Raw genomic sequence first — 18,960 nt, 5'->3', positions numbered from 1 at the left:
GCATCATTACCTCATCTCATTGTCTTTCAACAGATTGGATTTCCTTTGTCACGCTGTCATAGAGACCCTATAACTCACCTGCGGCACAAGAGAATAAAAGACGAGCAGGGTCTGGGTTTGGCACTTAGATCACGTCAGCTTTTCCTCAACTTCACAGTGAAAATGATTTCACATCATTTTTAAAACCAGTCATAGTTTTTAAGGTGTATGTTTTTCCTCTTTGTCCTCCACAATACACTTTTTTTGTCCTATAATCAATTGGTCACCAAGGGCTTTTATATCTCAAGCTAAAGTCATAGTATACCAAAGAGCGTGTTGTGAATCTCTGCCCCACCAGTAGGCGGAGTATAAGCTCCGCTCACCAAGCAGAAAAACCATTTCGACAACAGAAGAAGTCACCAAGGATAGTCATCCAAGCCTCGAACCGGCCGACACTCCGACTCCCCTGCCCGACAGACCTCCGAGGGAACTGTAGCAGCATATACCGCCACCTGATGGTGACGTGAGATACTACAGGACCCTGACGTGCGGAGTATACCAGGGCCTTTAAGCCAAGCCAGCCAATCAGAGACCAGAACAAGGGTAAAAGGCAGATGAAATTTTATCAACGAGAAGAAGGAGAACGGAAAAAGAAAAATACTTCTATATTAAGTTCAGACATCTGATTCAGTGATTTTCACCAATACTGGATCGATAGCGATACCGTTACATATCAGCTCCCCCCTTACTCCTGCTCACAGGACACCATATCGCGTCGTGTGGAACGTACGACGCTCCTACAAGTCTGAAAGTCGTGTCGTGTGAAATTGACTTGAGAAGAGGGTCTTGCATTATTCAGTACCAGCAGCAGACGTCTCACATTTGCACACTTTGTCATATGCCGCCACCGACAACCCCTCTCGTTAGGAATTTCGCCTCAAACACTGAGCAAAAAATCTGTGTGTGTGAAAACTGATTTGTTTCTGCCCAAGTTAAGCACAGCAGGAACCTGTGTCAACTGGTGAGACGCATTAATGATGTAGCTTCTCCTGTATCAAATTTAGGATGTCCAAATATGGCCACGCACCCTCTGCTCCTCCTGAACCCTCGCTCTGTCACAACAGTCGTCACATTGTGCCTGACGCTGAGCAGATCCATCAGAGCATTCCACACACCTACACACAGTCACACACTGTCACACACACTTCGCCCTCCATGACCTGGGCACTGCCCTCTCTGACTGCCACACACAACAACAACAACAACAGCCTCTATCACGACGACCTACAAATGGCAAGAACAGAGAGCAGCCATTGAGGAGTCGGAGATATAGGTCAGTCGCAGTGAATCTGAATATGGTGATGGAAGAGCCTTCATGGACAGTCTGTCCCTGTGTCTTCTCTCTCGGTTCAGTTCAGGTTGTCGCTCTGAACGTCTCAACGCTGGATCGGGGTGTGTGTGATGTCACAGGGAGATGTTCATCTGTGACTACATGCCAATTAGGGGCTATTAGTCATGGCTTGCAGAAGGCTAAAAAAAAAAAAAAGTGTGTGATCCTCAACAACTCCGGTGCTTCCTCTGCAGTTAGAACTGCTAGAACAAGCATGGAGATCATTTCTGGCAGCCATCTTGGTTTGAGTCAAGCAATGAAGACGCATGTTGTATGACTTGTATATATTATATACAAGACCAACTTTCAGTCAACAACAACCAGCCTAATATTTACTTACTTAGTACTGCAGGTGTTATTATGTACTGACACCTATCATGGGTTGGAAATGGGATAATTCTTTTTCCTGACTACTTATAGGAATTCAACAACTAATAACTTAAACAAGTGCTCTTTAATTGGTGAAGTAACTTCATAGTCATAATTTCGATTTAGTCCACCTAGGACATTATAGTTGTTTTTCGACAGCATTCACGTTATTTCTTGTGTTGCTCACAGGGCTGTAATGTGATGACGTGTGAAGTACAGTATGTCCTTCATTTCCATCTCCGAAAACTGTAAGATTGCCACATCTTACACACGAGTGACGACAAGTCAATTGTCTGACAGGAACAAATGAATTCCCTTTCTTCTTCTTCTTCTCCTGCACCACAGTGCTTAATTCCAGTATAGATTAAAGTCTCATCTTAAACAGGAGCAGTCAGTTGAATGAGTGTCTGTGTGTGTGTGTGTGTGTGTGTATGACCATCTCATCTGCTCTGCGCTCCCTGACTCCATCTTCAGTCACTTCATTCTTCCCTCCATTCTCTCACCATACACATGGTTAATAACTTCATTAACCCCTGTCAGCTCTCTGCGCTGGTCCAGCAGCTGACACACACTAATTGATGAGGTTGGAGAGTGGGTGTTCATCATTTAGGCCGCCTACTATAATGGCAAGTGATGATCTCTCTCTCTCTCTCTCTCTCTCTCTGCCGTGACCACTAAATCCAAATTATACCATATGTCTGATTTTTGTCACGTTTAAGCGGCCGTTAAAGAATTACCGCAAACCTGTCTTGCATAAATTACCCTTTGAAAAAAAAGGTATTTTCTCTTACATTAAGTTGGTTTTTGAGACAAATTCTTGCCCTGAGCCGGAGGAAACATAAAAAAACCAACAAACTTAGTGTTCATCAATTGCGGCATGTTTTAAAATCGGCCGGTGTGTTTCAATCCACGCACACACGGCGAGAACATGCTAACTCCATGCAGAAAGGCCCTTGTTCCGACTGGGTCGCAAACCCGAGTCTTCTAGCTGCAAAGGCATAATGACCATTTTCAAAACATTTGGGTAAAGCTACAAAACAATAGCTAAACAATACAAAAAAGATACACTACAGCTACAAGCACTTGTTTCCCACAGATTCTAATGACTATGACATTTGGTGCTAATGTTAGGTCAGTCACTGGAGTAGTGGTTTATAATTTCCCACAAGCAGTAGTGATGGAACAAAAGCACCACTGTACTGCACAAAACACACACACACACACACACAGGTTTGTGCAGCTATTCTTCTTAGGACACTGCATTGAGCCTAAACAAAGCTTTGTCCCCAACATTAACCATAAATGTCTAACCCCTACCCTAACCTACCCACAATTCAAAATCTTACCCCGGCTCCCTCAGAAATGTTCTGACAAGGTCAGTGTTTACGCCAGAAAAGGTTATAAAGAAGTGACAAATACAAGTACACACATTCCACACACACACACAGGCACAACAGCATAATAGAACTGGTATGTCTCCAGATATGAAAGTCATTTCCTATCATTGTGCGCATCGATTCAGTGATTTTTAATACTGCGTTTTTATTGATGTTTGGGAATTCAGCTAATGCACTCAAGAGATAAGCCTCTCTGTGTGTGTGTGTGTGTGTTATCATGACTAAGAGGACAGCTTCCGATTTAGTTTGTGATCAGCAGTTCGTTTGAATTTTGGTCTAAAATGAGCAGTGGTGATGTACGACTGTGAGCAGTGATCAAGGCAGTCCTGAGATTTTGTAATTTTGAAGCCTTGAGTTTTGCATCTTGTTTGTCATCTTGTTTTTTTTTATTGAAACTAGAGGAAATCATATTTTCATGAGAGGAAGTGGCAAAAACTACAGCCAAACCCCAAAATTATAAGCCGCTTTATGGTCTACTTGACTCTAAATGGGACCATTAATTTACTATATGGACATCACGCTTTATTAAAGAAAACCTGTAACTAGTGACTGAGACCATAAACCGCTCAGGGACATGATTATCGGTGTTATAAATCAGGTGAGATGTAGGCTCATTTTCTCATAGACTTACATACCAGTGCAGTGGCCCAAATGGCCGTTCAAAGGGAAAACAGGCCTTCCCACATTGGCTTCACTTTCCTCAAATATCTGAGTCATTTCTTAACACCGAAATGTGTAAACCAGCAGGCATGTGACAGTTGGCCAGGGAGATAGTTGGTTAGCCAGAGAGCCAGGGAGCAATGAGTTCTTGTAATTACCACGTATTTAACTCCCAGTGCGAGTGAGCCGAGGCAAACGGTTACAGCCATCGAAAAAAATGCTCATGTTTTAACTAAACTTCCAGACGACTTTGTTAAAAAAAAAGAAAAGAAACATGAATAAAACAACTGGAGACGAGAATCAGCTTCAGAGTCTGCTTCATGTCAGAAGACCAGCACTTGTGACACTTGGTCCGAGCCTTGAAACTGCAACGCTAATCCTTAACCCACTCGTAGAGGGACGGGACCTCACTCCCACAATGTAAACAGTGTCCGCCATCTTTGCTAACAGTTACGCTAACAGGACCATGTGTCACTGGTGGGCACGTAACAAAGAAACGATATGAAGATATTTCTCAACTCAGGGGAAGGTTAGGAAGCACAATTTTTCAAAAATACTAGCCCTACTCTAGTATTCCTTTAAGCTGAAGCTGAAAACATGATCTGGGGAGGGTGGAGGACGATGCCTCTGTGAGTGTGACGTCACAGCTTGACTGAGGTCAGGGGTCAGGCACAAGAAATAATGTGACTTGTTGATTAAATGACCCCATGGACATGTGTGTTCATCACTTAGGCCCCAGAGAGAGAGACAGAGAGAGAGAGAGACAGAGAGAGAGAGAGAGACAGAGAGAGAGAGAGAGAGAGAGAGAGAGAGAGAGAGATCTTTAGCTGCACAAGGTAAAAAAAAAAAACACATTTAAATGTAGCATATTTATATACAGTGGTGACAATTTGGAATGTTGACATTTTAGGCTAAATGTAAAGTTAGGTAAATAAATTAAACATGTAAGTAAAATTGTAGAAGCTTTGTGCACATGAGGCTTCTGCAGAAGCGTCTCTGATGAGGTCAACAGTCTTTTTTATCAGCCATAATCTGCAGCTGCAATATGTGAGAGCAGCACAGTGTGAATGAATCCTATTCACTGCACAGCGACAGCCATTCAGAGCTGCCCGGGCCATTATCATAAAACTGTGGCATGAATGCCATCCTGTCAGCGCAACATTAAGGGGACAAAAGACGCTGGACGCGTATTGTGGAGAAATGCACGCTTACTTCACGCCGTCTCTACAATGATGTTTTACAGAGTTATTAGCACAGCTGAAGGGACACACCACTTCTGTATCTATCTGTAAATCAGGCAACTTTAGGATTGGGAATAACATTTCTACTAAAAAAAGCATTGTTTAAATAAAAGGTCAGACCACGGCCGGTCAACAGGGCGATCGAATTGACGTCTTGTCTAAAAGGCATATTCCACATTCTCACAGAGTGACTCAGTAGAGAATCAGTCATGCCAGAGGCAACACTTTTTTCAACTACATCACACAATCAGCTCTTTGACAGTGAGGGGGGGGGAAAAGAAATACCAGCTACTGTAGGGGACATCACAAACACAGCCTGTGGGATGTGTCAAGCACAGACGTATTCACCTTCCTGTCTCACTCACACACCATCAGCATTCTCTCTCCGTGTGTTGTGAAATGCCTCTCTCCTCTCTCATTTGAAAGAGCAGAGATACGACTAAGTAAAGTCAGGCTATATGACTGGAACTAATAATAGCTACTGTGACACTTGTTCTGCTGCTCACTCTCCTACCTCTGTTAGAAAAGGCAGGCACTGGTGTGAGCAGATGTGGGGGTGTTTCAGTGACGTTCTTTGTGGTTTTATTTTTGTTTAGAAAATGAAAATGAAGCCAACGTGGAAATATCTAAAACTTGTTTCTTTTGAATGATCACCAGGGGGCGACCACAAATGTTTGTATGCAATCTATGAGAACATTTTTCACTATTCCCTGTGATTGTTTTTATTTGTAAGGTGCATGGTTGCAAGACTTTTTAAAGTTGTAAAAGTATCCAACATTTTAATCTCTAATGTAATCTAATCTGCAATATGCCGTCAGAATCCAGATAGCGAAAGGCATCGAGTCAGGTGTCGATGTCGGAGATGATGCCCAAATGCTCTGAGGTGAATCCTTTTTTGATAGATGTAGTGATCTCTGTGATGTACGGATGTCTACCTGCGTGAGAGGCGGGTCTATGACAGGTCAGCAGCTGCTGGTGGGTTCATATTTAATTATACAGGATTATGGCCGCCGGCGCCACTGTTACAGGTGGTCTACAGGTGGTTATTGACGGTGTTGTGTGTGAATTATTTGAAGTAACGTTGGACTGTTTATCGCCTTCATTGTTCAATCTTGTGAAAATGACCGACAGCTTTCAGATTTTGCCAATGACAGAGAATTCTCAGTTAACGTGACACCAGAGTTGTAGGTCGATGTGCAGTAGATTAGTGCTTTAACGAGTCATTATTGATCCGTTCATTATTTCCTTTTCCGTTTGACCAGTATTTTTATGGGTATTGAAGCCAAAAACTCATACAAAGTTGTCCATAATATAGGATATGATTTGACAGAACTGTATCTATATGCAGTTCAGGTTGTTACTCAAAGTACTCCACACTCACTGTCATTTAATCCCCAGTGTGAACCAAATTTAATCACTAGTTAGTGTAATGACTGTTTGCTCTAACAGCGGCGTCGTATGGCGGCTGTGAAGTGCGGATGAGAGATTTAGCTCTTGTTGTTATGGAGTCAATAGACTTTTGAAAAAGAAATTCACTCCATGCAGCTTCACACATGCACAAAAGACACTGATGAATACGACATCTAGCATCCGTGTCCGGCTAAATGCATAAAACAGTGCATTTAAAATGACAGACTGCTCCTTTACATATTCTAGTGACTGAATCAGTAACTGTAAAACTAAACACCTAGAATGACATGAAAGTCACTTTAAATGACATTATTGTAACAAATAAATGACTAGGACTGTACAGTATGCTGGTGAGCATGACAGCAACACAGTCGCCGTATTGTGCGTGATATTTATCACGATGTGTGATAAAAAAAAAAAGATAAATTGTTTAACTGTTTCAGGCAAAGGATTAAATGATTCAATAAATATCAAAATAACTGAAATCCTGTTAGTCACTTCATTGCAGTTGTTCCACTCCATGCTGTCAGACCTACCTCTACCTGTGGTGCCCCCTGCAGGCAGCCAAATATTCTACAGAACACCTGGAGGACAAGGAAGGACCACAGAAAAGACACCACAGACATGAGCAGAGAAAAAACAACAAGAAACAATGAGTTCTTTTCTTCATGTCAATATTTACACATGTTTAAAATAGAAATGCATTCCATTGTGCATCACCTTCATCATAGATCATTCTAAATATGTCCCTTCACTCTTCGCCCTTTCTCTCTCTCTCTCTCTCTCTCTCTCTTACACATACACAGGAAGGAGGGGGTTACTATGGCAACTGAGCCTGAGGTGCAAATGAATCAGTCTGGACTTTTCTAGATTTGCTAGATAAGTCACATATATATATATAAAACACACAAACATACACACTTGCAGTCCCACAGCACATAAGGCTTCACCCGCATGTTGAGGTGCATAATAAGGGAGGAGCTAATAAACGCACACACACACGGCCTACATTTCCAACACACTGAAACGCTGGTTCAGCTGAAATACAGTCAGGACATGATAGCATTAAGACACAACACATTCACCGCATTTGTTCACAGTGCGCTGACTTGTCTGCTGGCAGAGCATGACCTGCATTAGCATCAAATTACATTAAACACCAGCATACATAATAAGGTTTTATACCGGCAATAAATACTCTCAACAGCCTCCCTCCTGAGAGTGCAAGCTCAGTAGAAATGATGAACAAATCGAGATGGGGATTATATTAAAGTCATGAAAACAGTCATGTAAAGGTTGGGCGATAAAAAACCTTGGTTTAATACAGCGCCGGGGTCCAATACTGTACCACTGCTATTTAAGCAACCAAAACTCACATGTACATTTTGGTGCCTCATTTCCTCGTGCTCACAGGTCTCCATTTCCACTTAGTGGTAATGAAGGAACACTGCATATGGAAGCAGCTTTTTATTATTATTGTTATTATTATTATTATTATTATTATGTGAATTTGTTCCCTCCCCATAGCGGCTGATCTATATTACATCATTTCAAAACCAAGCCGCTGTCGGCTAAACACAAGAGCTTACTGAAACCCATGGGATTCTTGATTACACACGCTGCACATGAGAAGGCTCACACTCGTGCTAACAAAAGAGAGAAATTAGACATGAAAACATAGAAATACGCACTGATTCGGTCGACAAAAGATGTGCCAACGTTATTATAGTTAAAGAGAAATAACGAAAACTAGAATTAAAAAGTTTAAAAGTTAGTTTTGTCTTTGTATAACCCCATTTACAGTTAAAAAAATTTTTTTTAGGTTGTCGCAGAGGCAACGTTTAAGCACCGGCACAGTTTCCAACCTTTGCACCTCGACTGGAAAAACCCCCATACATGCTTAGCCACTCATTTGGCAGCACTAGGTTTCTCAATCCTGGTCCTGGGGACCTACCTGGTGTGGTGGAGCAGGGTTAAACATCTAAAACATGCAGGGCAGTGGGTCCCCAGGACCAGGATTGAGAAACCCTGTGTTGTGTGTTGACTGTCACACTGAAACTGCTGATCTACCTCGGACAAATCCGTCCCTTAATGTCCTCCAGCGGCTGCTTGTTCTTTTTGTAGGCCGTCAGAAGTAGAGTAGGCTAATTAGCATTCCTTCTTAATATAGACCACATAGGACAACAGTCGGCCATGTTCTGCAGTTTCAGACAACACAACAGAGATGATCAGTCTGAGGTTTTCACCACTGGTGCCTACACCCTAATATATCCATATATTATAGACTATATTGATCTATTGGCTGAGAGATCTTTAAGCATCATACAGCATTCATGACCTTTTGCCTCCACAGGGGCCTCATCAGCAGCTACAACTAGCTGCTTTTTAATCCTAAAAATATGTGGATTAGAAAGAGATTTATGTGGATTATAGACAGATTTCCATCGCTGGGGCTCCTGGGCCGTTAAGGCTGTTTCAGGAGACTAATCATAATCATCTTTAGATCATTAAAGTAAAGAACAGGTGGTCATGGTTTGATTTGGACATTTATGGTTTCTACACACTTTTTTTTAATATGCCTGACCTTTTCTCTAGAGCTAACATCAGGTCATTAGCACATTCATGCTCCCGCTGGGGTAAGGATTTATGAATAGAACCAGATTCCCCGACCATCAGCTCGTGGGTACGGCCGGCTAATACACTCGTTTAATTTCAGCTCCACGTGAGCATCTAATGTTTTCATTACCTCCTCCAAGGAACTCGCTGTCTTTGGCCACGTTTGCCTGTGTGATGGAGAGCAGCATAACTCAAAAAGTAAAGGAGATTTTTGAGAGGACATTTTCCAGGGATTTAAGAGGTGGGACAATATATAATATTATCGCACATTGTGATAAAAAGCACTTACAGTGAGTTCAGTGTGGTGAATTTCTATTATTGTGATCATCCTAAATGAAGAAAAACATTAATATTTCATGTGAGAGTTAAAAATTCAGACAAACTGATTTCTTATAACTATCTTTCTCGATGAACTCCAAATGAGTCATTGTTTGGTCCATAAAAGTTTAGAAAATGTGGATCAGTGTTTTGTTCTCTAATGACTTGTTTTGTCCAAAATTATTCAGTTTTATGGAGCAAAGAAACCAGAAAATATTCAAATGTAAGAAGCTGAAAAAATCTGACAATTGATGAATCAATTATCGGAATAGGTGACGATAGATATCGAGTAAGTGTTTCAGCTAGGGATGGCACGATACCACTTTTCTGTGTCCGATACCGATATCAGAAAACTCGAGTATCTACCGATACCTATATTAGTCCCCTACAGTCATTTTATACCATTTATAAACTATGAAGCTGTTCACAACACATTTGTGCCGAGTCATTTCAAAGACATAATTCTCCAACTGTTGTTCTCCTGAAAAGAAGAAACAAACAAACAGCCCAAACATGACTCAGCTAAAATGCCTTTGCTGATATTTATTAACATTTTAACAGTCTGTGCATAGTGAAGCATGGGATATGTAGGATTTTTGGATTCAGGATTTTCATCTGTCCGATATCCAATGCTGATGGTGTGCATGAATGGTTGTACGTTGTTGTTATTTCAGTCTCCTTGTGTTTTGCTTTCACTCTGCGCCCCCTGCTTATTATTCCAAACAGTGACGACTGAATTTGCTGCCGCCTGTGTCTGAGCCAAACAAAGGCATTGCCATACTTCCTCGATCAGTCCCTCAATTCATACTTGGGAGGAAATATGGCACCACCAAGAGGACAAATCACAGCTCTTGGTATCTGCAATGCAATATGTAGTGATATTTCCACAAAAGGTGAGTAGCTATGCAAAGAACAATGCATAGGAACAATGTGGAACCATAAATCAGGCTTAAATCTCCATTGTGGTAACTGCTCTGGTATTATTTTACCACTTCCTGTCTTACACTCATTGAGCGTTCCCTAAAGAAAACTCTATGTATGTCCAACAATCACTCCATACTTATCCCTTTCATTTAAATGCTATTTGTGACTGTTTCTCACACACAAACAAGCTGATAATACTGGCTATAATGTAGCGTTAGTGAAATAAAAGGAAGGAAGAAAGGAGGTAACTCTATCGGTGTGAATGAGCCACAGTAATAAGACTGACCTATATTATTCTAATGGACCAGTGAGGGGGAAAAAAGAGTGAATGAAGAGCTACAAAGCTTTATCGCCTCACGACGAAGAAACTCATGTTCGTCATTCATCCACGCTATAAACAGGAAATCATTAGAATTCAGTGACCATGATAATTAATTTCAGCTAAAGGCTCCTCTGCACTGTTGCCTTTGATGACATGTAACGCATAGTTGTTTCTGCTTCATTACACTTTCCTATAACTAGCTTTATCTTAATCGCTACAATATCGCCCGCTTTTGGGCACATTTCTGTCCTCCTCATGACTCTGACTCTAACAGAACCGTGGCAGGAGTTTAACATCATAACCGATTCTGACCTTCACAGCAGCCATTTCTCCCATCCAATATCTCGATAATTGTATCAGAGCCATGAATAAAACAAATAAAACGAGTATGTGACAGATCTGAAACTGTTTCGATCTTGATTGTAAATTAAATGTCGGTCGAAACGACGTCGCAATCTCAGCCATTAAAGCAAAGGTGGGATCAAAGATTTAACCTGCAGGCGTGTCAGAGGGAAAGAAAACACAGTTGTGGTCGTAGCCATTGTAGAATGACTACGCGTTAGCTCCTCCCGCTAACCTGAAGCTGCCAACAAATAGTAACCAGGGCAAACTGCTGATCTGAGCGACATAGCAACCACACTCGAACCCCGCTCCCGCTTCTCTGAGGGTGTGTAAACCACGTGTGTAGCAAAGCACAGGACATCTCCGCATGCATTGTAAGGACGTAGACGTCACTATGTAACCAACGCTGTCAACACCGGCCACTCTTCCGTCCTTATTTGGAGCGAAAATTCAACTGAAGAGACAACTAGCGCTATAGGCGTGTTCGTAGCGTCAGACATGTGATCTTATTCAGTGACTTATTTCAGTGGAGGTCAGAGGTCATTTTTAGTGACCTTAACAACAGATTGCTGGACCATCAGAGCAACACAAAGACATATGACTCTCTATGACTCCTCTTCTTTTTACCGTTAGTTTCCAATCGACTGTCACATTCTCAGTGTTAATAAGTTATTTAAGTCTGACAATGAGGCCTTAGTGCGGTACATAAAGCAAACGAACGATGGACATTATATCACGAGTTATCATGGCATAAAACCAATGATCCTAGACTAAACTAGACAAAGTCTAAACATGGCAGACTATGATTTGGAGACTCATGACACTCCTATTAATATTTCATTAATACTAGGAGATACCAGAGGGAAAAAAACAAACACAAATCCATTGGCTGGTTCCACTGCTCTAAGAGGGAAGAAAGACTGCAACTCGCATTATGAATCTCATTATGAATGAAGCCCATGATGAAGATTGCATAGTTAATTTTCTTTTATTTGTATATAAATCTGCAGTCTTCTTCCTCCGGGGGCCATGACCAATCACTGCACACGTAATGGTAATCCAGTTTGCATGCACAGTTGTACTATAAAAGGTCAGGCTCGTGAGAATCATTATGATTCATCCTCTGGGGGGCATGAACATCTGTACTAAATGTCATGGCTCCTGGCCAGTACATATTCTCTGAGACACGGACTGGAGCTGTCAGCGTCCAACACCGCCGATGATTAACCTCCATTTTTGCTTCAGTGCTGCAATCACTGTGAGGAGGCGTGATCTGGAGCGACAGTATAAATAGGACAAAAGGACCTATTTTAAAGTGACTTCAGTTCGAGAAAGCCGGCCATTTCTTGCATAAGAGCTGGTGGGAGATGACTGTAATGTGAGCTGGAATAATCCTGACCCAATTTCACCGATACTCTCCTCCAGTGAGGTCAAGAATGTGTTTGAGAGATGTACAAGTACACAGAACAGAACACTCACACACACACACACACACACACACACACACACACGGTGCAGTTTGGCTGCTGTCCCACTTCCCCCTCCGTCTGGCTGAAGGAATGCTCCATTTCCTGTGTGTTGTGATCGGTGCACATCGGCTGCTTCCCAACAGGCCTCACTTCTAACAGATCCGAGCAGTTTGATAAGTGAATAGTTTTCTCTGGTCGCAGAGGCAACAGCTACTGAAACCGCCGCACTGTTTAGCACTCAGAAACTGCATTACAGCTTTAATTCTGCTTTGCTGAGAACACTTTTCGCGCATGAATTGAGGACCTCGGCAGTGCATCGGAATAAAAGTGCACAATGTATGTGTGCGGTAACACTTCACAGTCACAACACTGTAATAGTATGGTAGTAATTTTGTAAAATAGAGGTAATATAATGCGTAATAATAGGTAGATCATTCCAAAATGTTTGTGAATGTAAATTGATAAATGCAATATTCTAAATATGAAATTCATCATCCTCTATGTCCATTATTATGGGGCAGTGGTAGCTCAGTGGTAGAGCGAGTCGTCTTCCAACTTGAAGGTTGTGTTGGGGTTTGATTCCGTGCAGATGTGTCCTTGGCCAAGACACTTAACCCCAACGTTGTGAATGGGTATGTAAGATCGGTGATGGCAAAACTTTGATCATCAAGACTAGAAAAGCACTGTATAAATACAAACCATTTACATTATTACTTGGTGATTACTGTTTAACTATCTATTACACAACATTGCGTTTCAGTCGACGTCAGAAAACAAACAAAACGGATGTGAATATACAGTAGATTCCTGAAGAGAGCGTGACATCACACTCCTGTGTATCAGTAACCAGTCTAGTCCATCAGAAAGGCTGAACCCTGTATATAAACAAGCTGCGTTTCAATGGGGCTGTTCACTGTGCTCACGATACAAGCACATTTGAACCTCTACCATCATATTCACAAACTTTTAAGTCAAATTTTTCTGCAATTTTAAATGCCTTTTTAACCTTTCAATATCATAACCATGTTTGTTCTGTTATGACACGCAAGGAACACTGAGTTGAATTGCTGCTAAAAACTGTGAAGCTTAATACTGGACAGCCAGAAAGTCACTCAGACAGTTATTACCTTACAGTTGAGACAGACAGAGACTGTCTTTATTTCAGTAGCAACCAAATGCTCTTTTACGTCACCAGAGACTGAATTATGTCACACACAAGCCGAAGGTGCTGTTAAAAATAGAGCGGTTCTATGTTTGTCTTGTGTCTGTAAAAATAGAAAGGAGTCATATTTAATTAGCCAGTACACTTGCGGGTGCATGGCAGACAAAACAAAGACTCGGTGCAGATAGACTGCTAAGAAGTGGAGCATGACACCCTCTGTTAGTCGTGCTAACAGAGTTTAACAGGAGCTTTGCGGTTGGCTCACTCTGAAGACAGTGGCTGCAGGCACCATCTGTAAGATTTTCAGGCCAGAAACTCCTGGAGCAAAATATGCATTTAACTGCACATTCAATTCACTCGCATGTAAACCAAACCTGCTACAAACGCGTCTGCTGAAATAAACCCCATTCTCAATTCAATTTCCTAAGGAATTTTATTTTCTCCCAAAGACATTACACAGGAATTAAACACTAAATTTTAAAGTGTACGAAGTGAGATGTCCATCAAAGCCAAAAGCTGCGGACCACACTGTGAGACCCTAACCAACCGTGTCCAAACCTAAGAAGTGACTTGTATGCTGTCTTCCCCTCTCTTTCTTTGTCTGTTATAATGCACAAACAGGACACGCACACAGATCCTAATGAATGTACCATCTGAAGCCCATGTGCAGCGCTCTCACTGCCGTCAGCAGAAAATGTCTGTGTTAAACGCTTCACTCAGCAGAAAAGTCCACTGACGTCGTCTCTACGGCTCACAGACGCTCTGCAAGAGGCTTCTGACCGCACGTGTGTTCTTAACACACGGCTCACTGAGACAGAATGGGTCAAATGTGATGCAACGCGGTCGCGTTTCAATGGGTTTTATAGTTTTTATAGTGTGGTGGTGGTGGTGGTGGTGGTGGTGGGGGTATTTGGTGGTGTTCATGTACAGGATGTTGACACTGAAAAGAAAAAAAAACATCTTTTCCTCGACCTAACCAGGTACTTTCTGTGCCTGAACCTAATCACAGGTTACTCACTGTGCTTAAACGAGACCACAATTATAACCAGTGTGCGGATAATTGTTCCTCACTAAACACTATTAGGAATGCAGTCTAGTTGTGTGGGAATGTTGTTTTTAGCAGACAAGGTTGAATGACCTCGCACCAAACTGTACAAGCACATTAACCCTAGCATCATTTCACGGGGAATTTGATAAAGAAAAGTGGGACAATGTCCCTTAATCTCACAATGTTAAGAACAAACTGGAACAGAGGGTAGAACGCAGACCACAATGAACAAAAACAACATAAAACAATCCAACACAGACCAAGGTTATCTGGATGTGATGGTAATGACAAATCCTTGCAACTGTGAGGCTCCATGTGTTTGGAAAAGAGTAACTCTCTTTCTCAAATCAATCAAATGTACTCAATTCGGCTTTGGACACACTCGGCATACAGAGAGGTATTCATTGATGGAGTTTGGGTCAACAACAAAAATAGAGAATAATAATAATACCAGCTCTATACGAGGACTAATATAAAAAAATATGGACAGACTGAATGGAAAATAGAAATCAATAATGGAACAATCAGCTTGAGAAATTAGTTTCTGCAATGACTTGGAGGAACGCCCATTTTCATCTCTTTTCCATGTTGCTACTCACTTTCTATTAATGGAAGCATCTTCTGAGTTGAAACAACTGTACACACACACACACACACACACACACACACACGCGCGCACACACACTATGGGGAGCTCTGAGTTTAATCTGCCCAGCTGCCATCCTGTGAATTGGTTGTGAACCATAAGGCCAAGCAATTTACTCCTCACAAAGGCCATTCCACACCACCAAGCAATGGCCGCACGTGTGTGCGTGTGTGTGTGTACATATGTCTCAGGCTGTGAGGACACATTTTGGTCCAAATCTATCTCTGTGAGGACATTTTGACCTTGTGAGTGAGTGAATTTCGGCTGGTCGTCACAAGTTTAAAGGGATTTATTTTTATTTTTTGGGGGGGTTTCCAGAATAAGGGTTAGGTTAAGGGTTAGTGTAAGGCATTCAGCGGTGGTAGTTAGGGTTATGATAACGGGCTGAAAAATGCATTATGTCCCGAGTATTCTCACTGAGAGTGATGTACAGGAATGTGTGTGTGTACCTGGTATTTGTTATGTTGTGGGGACCTAAATCTGTTTACACCCTCACATTAAGGGGTCTTGTCTTCCTTATGGGACCAAAAATCAAGTCCCCGTAACGTAAACAACTACATTTTAAGGTTGAGGTGAGGGTCAGGGTCAAGGTTATAGGATTAGGTCAGTCATAATTATGGTTAAAGTCTCAAGGAAATGAATGTAAGCCAATCCAATGTCCTCTGAAGTCATGGAAACCAGTGTGTGTGTGTTTGTACATGTGAGCTCACACACATATGATTAAATTGCGGGGTGGAATGGTGTGTGTGTGTGTGTGTGTGTGTGTGATAAAGAGTGCTGCAGTAGGGACGTTGGAGAGATGATAGGGATACAGAGTGACAGAGGGCTGAAGGGGTGAAAGCAAAATGAGAGGAGGGTGCCGGAAATTGAGGGAGGGGGGGAAATGGGAGGAGGTAAATGCACTGTTTACAGGGAGGTGAGGAAAGATGGACGGATAGAGTCTGACGGAGAGAAAAGGTTGTTTGGCCCGATGTTACGCTGTCAGATAAATAAGCTGCATAACGGAATCGCTTGTCACTGTGATAATTAAACATACAATTTCACATGGGCATTTCTTCAACTACAGCAGAGGTCTCAAACTCAGGGCCCGTGGGCCACATGTGGCCCGCCAAACGCCTGCCACTTAATATGACGTTCTGGCTTTATGAGTTGTTTCTGTATGTTTTTTTTTTTTATTAATAGATTCATTTTGCATCATAAACCTGTTCATATTGTGAATATTATTATTGTTTTATATAAAAAAACAACACTTTTATTTTGAAATGATGTGAAATATCATCATAAATTCTTTTATTTTAAGTGTGTGAACATTACCATGAGACACAATCAAAAACATCATCTACGTCCAGACACACAAGGGAGACAGCATGAATTTGTCAAACCCTTGAGCCATGATCAACTATTTTGATCAACAATTTATTAGTCTCTTTGCGTATTCTAAAATAAAAACACGAGCAAACACTGACTGCCATTTTTCACCTATTTCCTAACATTGCATTGACCAAACAACCAATAAATGAATCAAGAAAATAACTAATTATACGATGGCGAATTATAAACCCTGGGTCAGATGCATTCTTTTCAGCTGCGATTGGAAAATGGCAAATGGGTGGAGCAGAATGTGGTTCTGGCACAGGCTACAGTCTGGCTGATCTGCTGTCCAACAGTCAGGACATGAAGACATGACACCACAGAAGACGCTGGCGCCCTCGTGACAAGACACCACAGCCTCTGTGCCCATTCACACCTCCAGCATGTGTGGTTAAGCCTCTCTCCGTCAACCATCCCATCTGTTGCCTGAGAGCTTCGTCAGTGATTGTGTTCAGCTCTGCCTTCTCCTCTGGAGACAACATCTGGATAACCTTTCCCAGTACAAGCAGGCAGCGCCTCTGGCCTCAGGCGTTTTGCCCGCAAACTCTGGGTCTCTCATTTGCATGCAGGTGTTCACCACCCACCACAGCCTTACAGGAGCACTGGCATCAGCCTCATCAACGTGCCGCAAACCCCCCCCCCGAGCTGCACTCTCAGCCATGTCTTTAACAGTCACCTCAGATAGAAGCTGTGACTTCTGCTGAGACTTTACAGCCGTGAGGGCATTCTTCCAATTACTGCAGTTGATTGTGCTTAGATTGTGTTGTGCTAAACAACAACCACCCCCACCGTCACCTCTGCCAGCAGTGTAGTTTAAGTGACGTGCACCAATCAACCACAACAGTGAAAGGTAAACCTTCACATTACCATCAAAGTCACATTACACAGCCGATCCTCCAAGGGCAAATGAACAGAATCCAGACAGCAGACTGTAGAGGCCCTGGATTCCACATACTATTACTTTTGTCTCTACAGCTGTTTATTAGACGAGGACTGTGGAAAAATGTCGGGAAATTTGGGTCTGTGCAGTTTCCGGAGTTTGCCGTCTGGGTCAGAAATCCAAACAGCAGATACATTTCAGGAACAAAGGGGCTCTCTCTCTGTGTTCCCCTCTAAAACACAGCGACAACAGATCAGGCTGTATGAGAGAATGCTAAAGTCACTTTGGACTTTCTCTGACAAGTCCTCAGTTACATTTCCAGATCAAATGTGAGAACACAGATCTGGATGATTCACAGTGTCCTGCCTCCTTCATGCTTAAGCCACCTCTTCTATTTTCTCCCTCTCTCTCCTAAAAATGTCCGGACCAAGTTTTCTGGACATTTCCCAGAATTCATGTCAAAGACACAGACTATAGACTGGCTAAAAACGTTACTGTCTTTCCTAAGATGAAACAATGTACATTTCTTTTTACTTGTGACTGTGAGATGTGAGAATTGACATACTTCCACTTCCACAATTAAGATTTGACCAACTGCAGGGATGGTTCTTATGCAAATATTAGGATTAATTCAAGTATGGGAATTAAGATGCCATCAAGATCATCTACAGAATCCATGCCCTGCCGTGCATTTAAACACATTTCTAATGAAGCAGCGCGTCGGCCGCCTCAGCCTCATTAAAAAAAAAAAAAAAAACACAAACTAAACCTTTCAATCAGTGTAAAAATGTCACTACATACATGTTCCGATGTAATGTGGACGGCTACGAGACCAATAAGTCGTGAAGTGGTGATCATGTCTCCACTTGAAAAGAATGATCGCCTAGGCAACCTGGCATGAATTTCATTAGCAGGTATGCGACCGTTTACAAGCCACAGTGTTCTTTATAATGGAGATAATTCATTCAGTAAAAACCCAAAGAAACTGCACCTGCAACATCATTTATTGTTGGGATGCTGTGCTTTTTCTTACTTGAGTTGTGTTGTTGAAATGTAAAAAATGTGCGACCTTGTTGTTGTGCTGCCTTCTTGGCCAGGTCCCACTTTTGAAAGAGATTTTTTTTATGTCAGTGAGTACAATACAATAATGTGCTTTTACCTGGTTAAATAAAGGATATATGAATGCATAAATAGTGGGGGTTGTTTTGTGCTTTTATGCTTTTAAGGAAATGCCGTTCCCAACGCAAGCGTCTGTAATTGTTTTAAATAGCTGTGTGTTTATTTTGCATATTATTATTTGTCAGTCTCCACTCTGCAGGGAAACCTGTGCCTATAGCAGTTACCTGAGGGCTCAATAAAAGCAGAGAATAATTATTATAATAATAATTATAATAATAACATATCTCAAGGTGAAAA

General features: G+C 41.9%; 1 protein-coding gene across 2 annotated transcripts in view; it reads right to left on the bottom strand.

The window, feature by feature from the left end:
- Positions 1-18,960, bottom strand: part of bcar1 (BCAR1 scaffold protein, Cas family member) — a 71,680-nt gene that overhangs the window by 39,851 nt on the left and 12,869 nt on the right. Inside the window, exon 2 of one of the 2 annotated variants that reach the window (XM_058645739.1) lies at positions 6,983-7,030. The exons of the other annotated variant lie outside the window; for it this stretch is intronic. Coding sequence (XP_058501722.1) covers positions 6,983-7,030 — 48 coding nt within the window. The remainder of the gene's footprint in view (positions 1-6,982; positions 7,031-18,960) is intronic. 2 annotated transcript variants of the gene reach the window in all.

Source organism: Solea solea, chromosome 12 (assembly GCF_958295425.1).
Source record: "Solea solea chromosome 12, fSolSol10.1, whole genome shotgun sequence".
NCBI lineage: Eukaryota > Metazoa > Chordata > Actinopteri > Pleuronectiformes > Soleidae > Solea > Solea solea.
The sequence above is the reverse complement of the archived record's forward strand: the minus strand, read 5'-3'. Positions and strand labels throughout refer to the sequence as shown.